General features: G+C 39.2%; 1 protein-coding gene across 3 annotated transcripts in view; it reads right to left on the minus strand.

Moving 5' to 3' along the window:
- DARS2 (aspartyl-tRNA synthetase 2, mitochondrial) overlaps positions 1 to 9,851 on the minus strand; it is a 37,406-nt gene extending 27,555 nt beyond the window's left edge. For 2 of the 3 annotated variants that reach the window (XM_074390117.1, XM_003925351.4), the window contains exons 1-6: positions 9,444 to 9,851; positions 8,635 to 8,734; positions 6,792 to 6,858; positions 4,028 to 4,129; positions 3,403 to 3,498; positions 1,561 to 1,684 (exon numbers count right to left, since the gene is read on the minus strand). In XM_074390117.1, the coding sequence (XP_074246218.1) occupies positions 1,561 to 1,684; positions 3,403 to 3,498; positions 4,028 to 4,129; positions 6,792 to 6,858; positions 8,635 to 8,734; positions 9,444 to 9,570 (616 nt within the window). In that variant the 5' untranslated portion in view covers positions 9,571 to 9,851. Of the gene's footprint in view, positions 1 to 1,560; positions 1,685 to 3,402; positions 3,499 to 4,027; positions 4,130 to 6,791; positions 6,859 to 8,634; positions 8,735 to 9,443 lie in introns of those variants that run through there. The other variant, XM_074390118.1, reaches the window with a different exon arrangement.
- Positions 9,852 to 10,086: the final 235 nt, after the last annotated feature.

Below are 10,086 nucleotides of genomic sequence, written 5' to 3' on the forward strand. Positions count from 1 at the left end.
ATCTGAGGCTTCCCTTTAATTAGGAATTTTAGCTGAAATAAGCTACTGATGCTGGTTTTTACAAACTGAAAAAACCTACTGATGCTGGTTTTTACAAATCTAAGAAGGAAGATGAAGATTTTCATAAATACTATTCTGTTCATAAAGCATACAGTACACATAAAATAATTCTAAATATTTAATGGATTCTTGTCTACTGAACTGTTCTGATTTTTTTTAATGTTCTGCTAGTGTAGAAATAACACAAATATAGCAGAAAAAGTCCAGGACTGAATGAGATGTCTAGTTTAATTCACATGACATTTTTGAGCTCCCAATAAATGATGTATGTGCATGATAAAGAATTAAGAAGACTGGTCGGGTATGGTGGTTCATGCCTGTAATCCCAGCACTTTGGGATGCTTAGGTGGGAGAATTGCTTGAGCCCAGAAGTTTGAGACCAGCCTGGGCAACATAGTGAGACCCTATCTCTATAAAAAATTTTAAAAGATTAGCTGGGTATGATGGTGTACATCTGTGGTCCTAGCTACTTGGGAAGATGTGATAGGAGAATCACTTGAGCGTGAAAGGTTGAGGCTGCAGTGAGCTGTGGTCATACTACTGCACTCTAGCCTGGGCAAGAGTGAGATTCTGCCAAAAAGAAAAAAGAAAAGAAAAAAAAGATTTCTTAATTCTTTTTTTTTTTTTTTTTGAGACAAAGTCTTGCTCTTGTCCCCCAGACTGCAGTACAATGGTGTAATCTCAGCTCACTGCAACCTCTGCCTACCGGGTTCAAGCCATTCTCCTGCCTTAGCCTCCTGAAGAGCTGGAATTATAGGTGCCTGCCACCATGCCTGGCTAATTTTTATATCTTTGGTAGAGACAGGGTTTTACCATGTTGGCCAGGCTGGTCTCGAACTCCTGACCTCAGGTGATCCGCCTACCTTTGCCTCCCAAAGTGCTGGGATTACAGGTGTGAGCCACTGCACTCAGCCAAGAAATCTTACAGAAGGTTGGGTGCGCAGGGCTGCTTACGCCTGTAATCCCAGCACTTGGTGAGGCTGAGGTGGGTGAATCACCTAAGGTCAGCAGTTTGAGACCAGCCTGGCCAACATGGTGAAACCCTGTTTCTACTAAAAATACAAAAATTAGCTGGGTGTGGTACCAGGTACCTGTAATCCCAGCTACTCAGGAGGCTGAGGCGAGAGAATCCCTCAAACCCAGGAGGTGAAGGTTGCAGTGAGCCAAGATTGTGCCATTGCACTCCAGCCTGGGCAACAAGAGTGAAAACTCTATTTCAAAAGAGAAAAGAAATCTTATAGAAAAAGCCAAAGGGCTATCCTGCCTTTGACAATGATGGAAAATACTATAATACATTAATCAGTGTAATAGCCACTATCCTCTTTATCATCTTTAAAATAATGTTAACTTTTCTTCAAAAACTACATTACACATTGAGTGAATTCCAGACTTCTGGCAACATTTGATCCAATGATCCTAAGGAAAGGTTACAATAAAACTGCTGAATAAAATAGAAGCAATGCTAAAAAGCTCCAAAGAGCATCCAGGCATTTCTCTTACCATGCAGATTACAGAGATACTCCCGCATTTTCATGACCATCTGGGACCTCAGCCGCAGGTTATACTGCATTTGGAAACTACGCAAGTCTAAGTAGCGATACTGCAACCGAAGAGCCTCTGTTTTCTAAAGAAAGTGAAAGATTTTCATATTTAAATATTTTTGAACATTAGAAAGGTATTATCTTTAGAAACAGAGTTTGAATTTTCAAAAACTTTGCTCGGCCTTTAGTTTCCATCATTATGTAGCTCACTGTATGCTCTTTTCATTTGTGTATATAATACCATCCTTAATTCCTACAACTTCTAAGATTGTCATTAGTGTAGATTTATATTTTTTTACTATTCATTATTATTAACATTACTCTTCACTGACTAAAATTTGCCTACTTTACCAAACACGTATCCATTAATTTAAGTCCATGGTTGAGTCTTGAAAAAAATTTAAAGATTTTGAAGATCTCTCAAAAAAAACCACAGCACCACATGCTGTATCTGGGCATAGTGGCATGTGCCTATAATCCCAGCTACTTGGGATGCTGAGGTGGGAGGATCACTTGAGCCCAGGAGTTTGAGGCCAGCCTGGGCAACATAGCAAGATCCCATCTCCTAATTAAAAAAAAAAAAAAAAAAAGATACACCAGAGTAGAATATTCACCTGAATGGGATGCTGACTACAAGTGTAAAGAATGCAAGGGGACAGTGGTTGGAATCTCCACGGCTGTACTAGTAGAAACAGTTTGCTTATTTTAAGGCTGTAAATCTCTGCAACCCTCTTTGAGCTGAAAACTTAAGAAATGTCTATAACTTCTCTTTTTGAATGATTATCTGGGGAAAACTGTATATTTTCCTTTTTACAATCAGGTCAACTGTATAATTATATTGCTCTTTCTTTTTTTTCTTTTTCTTTTTTTTTTTTTTTTTGAGACGGAGTTTCGCTCTTGTTACCCAGGCTGGAGTGCAATGGCCCGATCTCGGCTCACCGCAATCTCCGCCTCCTGGGTTCAGGCAGTTCTCCTGCCTCAGCCTCCTGAGTAGCTGGGATTATAGGCACGCGCCACCATGCCCAGCTAATTTTTTGTATTTTTAGTAGAGACGGGGTTTCACCATGTTGACCAGGATGGTCTCGATCTCTCGACCTCGTGATCCACCCGCCTCGGCCTCCCGAAGTGCTGGGATTACAGGCTTGAGCCACCGCCGTGCCCGGCTATTTTGCTCTTTCTAATTAGAGAATTAAGTATTGGGAACTTAAATGTAAGACTAACTGGCCATGGAGTGAATTTAAAAATCCCTTAATAGATCAGTTTAAAAATTAGGAATATACAAGTCTATAAACTGTGACAAGGCTGAAAATCATATGAGTGTATAGCTCCATTAACCCCTTAAACTTTGGAAAGAACATCCTAAATTATAGCAATCCTATTTATATTTATATGCTTGGGAAGTCAAGAGTTGCTCTAAGCATACATTTTATCACTTAATAGGTATAGGATCCCCTATGTCATTTGGCCATTTCTAAGCTAGACATAAATTTCCTTACAAATGTTAAACAATAGCAACAAAAAAACTTAAATAATATAACACCTCAAGTCTTAAAGAGAGAATCACATTTTAATCTGTCTGAAAAAACAGTCTAGGTATTTAGGGACTGCAACAGTTTAATGAACTGGCACTATTTCACAACAGTTTGTCAAGAAGTGGTAGAACTAAGAGAATGATTTATGGTATGTTTACAATAAAATGTTTAATTTTGTAGAAGTTAAACTTTTCTTTAAAAAAACTCGGAAAATACTTGACTTGTCATGAACATTTTCTAGATACTCTATTAATAACAGAGGATGGTACCTTCATGAAGTCCTTAATTTCAAAGGGCAGCTTCTTGCAGGCATTCAGAAGCTCAGCTGTTTTAACTTTGATTTCAATCTCACCTGTTGGCATTTTCTTAGAGAGTGAGAGAGAAGTGTTTTAAAAATTACTCATCAAGACATATGCAAAACACATTTGTAGAACATATTCATTTATTTACATATGTAATATGTGCAAAGTCCTTATAGTGCATAGTGTGAAGTATAAAACATACATGTCTGTGCATGATTTTGACATTCTTATGCTTATCTGTGGCTGGTGTGCTCAGGTATCAACAAATGTCAGGACACATCCTTGCAGTTCGATACTTGGGAAACTGAGACGAGGAACGCTTAAGCCCAGAAGTTCAAGACCAGCTTGGGCAATACAGCAAGATGCCTGTCTCAAAAAAACAAAACAAAACAAAACAAAGTCTTAGCATGCATATTTATATAGGTGTGTGTGTGTTTGTAGTAAAGACTTTGAAATCTGTAGGTTCATTTGTAGATTTAAACTTTAGTGCCTAATGTCCAATAGGTGCTCAGTCTGTGCTGCCTGAATGTGTACACAGACAGTGAAAATGCATACAAGCAAAATTTACATAGATATTTTCTAAACTACTTACTGGATTCTCTTGTCCTGCAGGACGGGAAATGACTGTACCAGACACTTGCACGACAGATTCCATAGGGGCTTCACATAAAATTTTCCTCACAGAGGCTGCTGACTACACAACAAGGGGTGAAAAGAGTTCCAAGAGACATATGAACTTACAGGAATGTTAAGTTATTGTAAGTCTACGGTTAAAAAAAAAATTAACAGTCATAGCTTAATTACCATAAAGACTGGGGCTGCCCCTTAATGACTTTATTACTGAATTTAGTAAAAACACTGCAACCCCATTTTGACTCTATATAATGCAGCGAAAAAAACTATTAGTTAAGAGCTTTAAAAAAACTTTACAGCCAGGCATGGTGGCTCATGCTTGTAATCTCAGCACTTTGGGAGGCCGAGGCAGGTGGATCACCTGAGTTCAGAAGTTCGAGACCAGCCTGACCAACACAGAGAAACCCTGTCTCTCCTAAAAATACAAAAAATTAGCAGGATGTGGTGGCGCATTTGCGTAATCCCAGCTACTTGGGAGGCTGAGGCAGGAGAATCATTTGAACCTGGAAGGTGGAGGTTGCGGTGAGCCGAGATCGCCCTATTGCACCCCAGCCTGGGCAACAAGAGCAAAACTCCCTCTCAAAAAAAAAAAAAAAAAAACTTTCCTTAAAGGAAAATAAGGAGAAGAATGATCATTATTAATGCAAACAAGTCCCACATACTTGAAAAGTAACTGTCTCCAGGATTAGTCTTAGGGGCAGTTAAATCCAACAGCAATAATGGGTCAAAGTCAAAGGAGGTCTTCAGAGTTAACTATACTCATCTCTGGATGCTGATCCCTAAAACATAATTCATTGCTCTTTACTCATTTCAAAACTTAAGAGCTGAATAAATAATATTTTTCTTAGGCACACAAGCATTAAGTAAAAATTACAACAGAACCCAACTTTGCCCAATAAGTATGATAGCAGTTCTTTTTTTATTTAATTCTTTAATTTTATTTATTTATTTATTTATTTATTTTTTGAGACAGGGTATCACTCTGGTTGCCCAGGCTGGAGTGCAGTGGTGTGATTTTGGCACACTTCAGTCTCTACCTCCTGGGCTCAGGTGATTCTCCCAACTCAGCCTCCCAAGTCGCTGGGACTACAGGTGCACGCCACCACGTCCAACTAATTTTTTGTATTTTTAGCAGAAACGAGTTTTCACTATGTTGCCCAGGCAGGTCTTGAACTCCTGCACTCAAGCAATCTGCTGGCCTTGGCCTCCCAGATTGCTGGAATTACAGGTATGAGCCACCATGCCTGGCCTTGAATGTTTTAATAAAAAAATTTTTTTCTTCAGAATATCACTCTGTCGTATTTTATCTAATTTTGATGGTAATTAAATAAATACTTTTTTGAGTAGGTAGTACCTTCACATGGCTTCAAATTCAAAGGGTACAAAAAATATAGTGAAAAGTTTCCCTCCTATCCTTGTCTTCAAGGCCCTCAGTTTCTCTTCCCCAAGAAGCACTCAATGTTACCAGATACTTAGGTATCCTTCCAGAGACATTTCATAACATATATACAAGTAAATACGCGCGCACGCGCGCGCGCGCGCACACACACACACACACACACACACACACACACACACACTTTGAATATATGTTCTGCTTCCTTCCCCTATTTGTTATACAGATGACAGCACTTAGACTGTTGGAGTTTAACAGCTGCTCTTCTGTATACTCAAGAATAGAGGGTTCTTGACCTAACAGTATTCCCTGGATTTTTTTTCTCCCTATTAGAATAGAACTTCTTCATTCTTTTTTGTATGGCTGAGCAGAGTATCCTATTGGAAGAATATACATTATTTTTTAAGTCAGTCTTTTATTGGAGGACATCTAGGTTGTTCCCAAATTTTTTCTGTTAAAAAGAATCTTGAAGTGAATATCCTTGTACATATGTCATTTTGCATCTGTATAAGTCTAGGTATAAGATAATTTACTGGCTGGGTGCAGTGGCTCATGCCTGTAATCCCAGCACTTTGGGAGGCAGAGGCAGGTGAATCACGAGGTCAAGAGATCATGACCATCCTGACCAACATGGTGAAACCCCAGCTCTACTAAAAATACAAAAATTAGCTGGGCGTGGTGGCACATGCTTCTAGTCCCAGCTACTTGGGGGGCTGAGGCAGAGGTTTCAGTGAGCAGAGATTGTGCCTCTGCACTCCAGCCTGGCAACAGAGTGAGCGTCCGTCTCAAAAAAAGAAAGAAAAAAAAAAGATAATTTACCAGAAGGGGAATTAATAGCTCAAAGGATATATGCATTTATAGTTTTGATATTGCCAAATTGCGCTCCCTTTAGCTAGTGCCAATTTGTATCCCCTCCAGGAACTGAACACCTGCTTTCCCAAACACAGTGTGTTGTCAATCTAATGTGTTAAAAATGACAATTACATGCAGTTTTAATTCGTATTTATCTACCTATGAGTGAGGCTGGGCATACTTTCATTATGTCTACAAGCCATTTATGTATTTTTTCCTCTAAATTTTTTGTTAATATCCTGGGTTCATAATTATTATTTTTTTCTTTTTTTTTCCTCACTGAGAAACCTGGGTTTGTAATTCTACTGGGTCACTGGTCTTTTTGCCCTGTTTTAATATTGCTTCTGATATTTTGCAGTTTTCATTAACAATAAACTTCTGAATATAAAACCTCAAACATATTCATTTAACTACTTAGCTTACCCTAGCCACAGCATCAAAGAGGCTTAGATAATGACATGAAATTTTCAATTACCTCATCCTGGGGAATGATAACTTGAACAAGCCCATGGAAATCTCTTAGGACCAAGAATGTGTTTTGCCTGATTAATGGAAAGAAAAAAAGGAATATTTAAAGATAAAATCTCTAAGCCTAAAGTTTAAATACACAAATAACAAAAATCCATGCAATTTCTCATGTTTCTTTTTTATGATAATGATGTACCTTTTTTTTTTTTGAGATGGAGTTTCGCTCGTTACCCAGGCTGGAGTGCAATGGCACAATCTCGGCTCACCGCAACCTCCACCTCCTGGGTTCAAGCAATTCTCCTGCCTCAGCCTCCTGAGTAGCTGGGATTACAGGCACGTGCTACCATGCCCAGCTAATTTTTTATATTTTTAGTAGAGACGGGGTTCCACCATGTTGTCCAGGCGTCTCGAACTCCTAACCTCATGATCTGCCCGCCTCGGCCTCCCGAAGTGCTAGGATTACAGGCATGAGCCACTGTGCCCAGCCTGATAATTATGTACTTTCATTAGTTACATTTCATGCAATTATCTATATAGCTCATTGTTGAAAAATAATTGTTTTATATTTGTTTCAATTTTTATTGTCTACTTACATGGCTTATTAATCTTATACAGATGGCTTATTAATGAAAAAGTATTATAGATTGAAAATTTTCATTGGCCTAAGTCCTTATAAGAAAATTTTATTAAATTTGGAAATTTTGCATACAGTAAAACCCAAAGATAGTATTTTAGGATAATAGAAGCATCTGATGGATCATTTTTAAAATACAGCAATATAAAGTCCTTTTCTAATAAAAGACACAATTTAAAATTTTCTGGAAGAGTTCCAACTGCTAATTTAATACCTCTCTATGAATCATCAAAAGGTCCCAGAAGTGCTCACATTTTAACATCCAACCTCTATTTCTCATACTGTCCTCAGTACCAGGGAACATGTACAGAAAGCCTCTTCAGATTTGGGTTCAGGAAACGAAGTCACTAAACTTATGGGGTAAATATCCACCTACTTCGGACATATTCGTTTTGTTTGATTGTTTGTTTGTTTTTGAGATGCTCTATAGCCCAGGATGGAGTACAGTGGCGTGATCTCTGCTCACTGAAACCTTTGCCTCCCAGGTTCAAGCAATTCCCTGCCTCAGCCTCCTGAGTATCTGGATTATAGGCGCCCGCCACCACACCGGGCTAATTTTTCTATTTTTAGAAGAGACAGGGTTTCACCATCTTGGCCAGGCTGGTCTTGAACTCCTGACCTCGTGATCCACTCGCCTTGATCTCCCAAACTGCTAGTGGTGTGAGCCACTGTGCCTGGCCTGGACATACTCTTTAAGAAGATCATATAACCTATGTATCTTGGATTTCATCCATGTGAATTAATGTACTATTCGGGTATGCTCTGGAATAGAGAGATGAACAACAACAAAAATATGGGCTCTGATCTTAAGGAATCACTGTTTATGTTTCTAGGCTTGCTCTCTACCTAAATTGAATAAAATGAGCTTTTGCCCCATGCTTTTGGAGTTTAACAATTGGTTTATAGGAGGCTGGCCTATTTTTAATTACTGGTCATAGGAACTCTTCAGTCTTAGTAAGCTCAATGTCATTTCAGTCCACTGGTGAATCAAGCTTCATTGTTATACCCTTCAATAGATGTTACTGGTACCTACTAAGAATGACACTCTGTCACCTGGGTCTTTGAAAACTAAAACAAAGTTGAAAATTCAGTAAGTTCTTAATTCTGCAGGAGTTGCAAAATGTTTTATTCTTCAGACTGGTTATAAATTAGTAAGGTTTGGAATTGCCCTGGGAAACAACCACTATGCATTCTTAGACTGTCTTCCTCAATTTACCTTCGGTACTGAATCCATCCACACAAGGTGACTTCTTGGCCTAAGTGAGATGAACGCAGCTCTCCACATGTGTTGGTCCGGACAACAAAGCTACTGTATTCTTTAAAAAAAGAAAAGAAAAGAAAAGAAAAGAAAAGAAAAGAAAAGAAAAGAAGCTTTAAAAGGCAAGATTAAAAATACATCGCTTGCAGGTTGCTTAAAAATAAAAATTCTCAAAATACATCTTAGGTAAGTTAGGGAAACAGGTAAACTTTATAAGTCAGAGTATGTAATTTAATTCACTCACTATTAAATTTACCTGCAAATATGTCAAAAGCCAAGTGAATAACTGAATGTAAATTTCTGTCTTGTGTTAGCAAATCTAAATTTTTGGATCATCTAGCATTTGCATTGATTTAAATCCTAATTACCCAATTCTTAGTACTTCACATTTCTTCTCCAAATGAAATAGGATTTTAGAAACTGCAGAAATGGATGGTGCAGGAACTATTTAGTTTTAGTATGAATCCAGCGTTTAACAACCACTTGTACACTAGAGAACACTATTATAATTCTGTGAAAAAAGATTTTTAAAGGCATCAGCCAAAAGCTGAGTATTCTATATATTACGTGGTTACCTTTTTGTGGTCTTTCTAAAAACCCAGGGGGGAAAAACCTGCATTATAATGAATGAAGAGAGTGAACGATCTGCTTCTACACAGAAGGCTATCCAGTTAAGAACTGGGGGCGGGGAATGAAATAAAAGCTCTCTGGCCGTAGGTAACAGACTGAAGTACTGTTCAGAGAACAGATCTCTTCGCTATTTTCACCTGGATTTCTCCTCTGTGAACTCAGCATCAGACTTCTGGAGAGAGAACCCCAGATGGGTTGGGTGGTCCTTCTAATGGGTCTGGATAAACCCCTGTACAGCTGACTTAACCAAGAAGAGAAGTACATGTTGGAGCCACAGGATAGCGAAAAACAGTCACGAATCCCACGCTGCCGGTAGTTAAATGCCGGTTTTGGAGATACAGAAATCCCTTAAAATTCCAGGAGTTCCTACTCTCTTCTCGAATATCTAAGTCCTCCTCCGCACAACATTCGAGTACACATGTCTAGAAACAAGACAAATCTGCAGGTTCTTTGGGGCCCTTGATGGGGTGGAGACAAGGGAAAGGCCTTTCCCCGAGTCTTAAAGCATCAGTTTCCACTTCTATTCAACAAGTCGACAGCCAAAAGTGACGACGAGAGAGCGACCCCACGTAGCAAGGCCAGGCGCGAGCCCAAGACCACCCAGAGGCTGTCACGAGGCCCACGCCCTTCCCTTCTTTCTACGCTTCCCGACAGGCTCCCGCTGCCCGAACCGGGAAACAAGGAGGAATAGTCTCGCGTTTCAAATTTCGCAGACCTGCTGGCCGATCTTGAGCCTTCTGAAAGAGGAAGGCGAACAAAGCAAAAAAGCTAAACGCTCCT

The sequence above is a fragment of the Saimiri boliviensis genome, chromosome 19, assembly GCF_048565385.1.
Source record: "Saimiri boliviensis isolate mSaiBol1 chromosome 19, mSaiBol1.pri, whole genome shotgun sequence".
NCBI lineage: Eukaryota > Metazoa > Chordata > Mammalia > Primates > Cebidae > Saimiri > Saimiri boliviensis.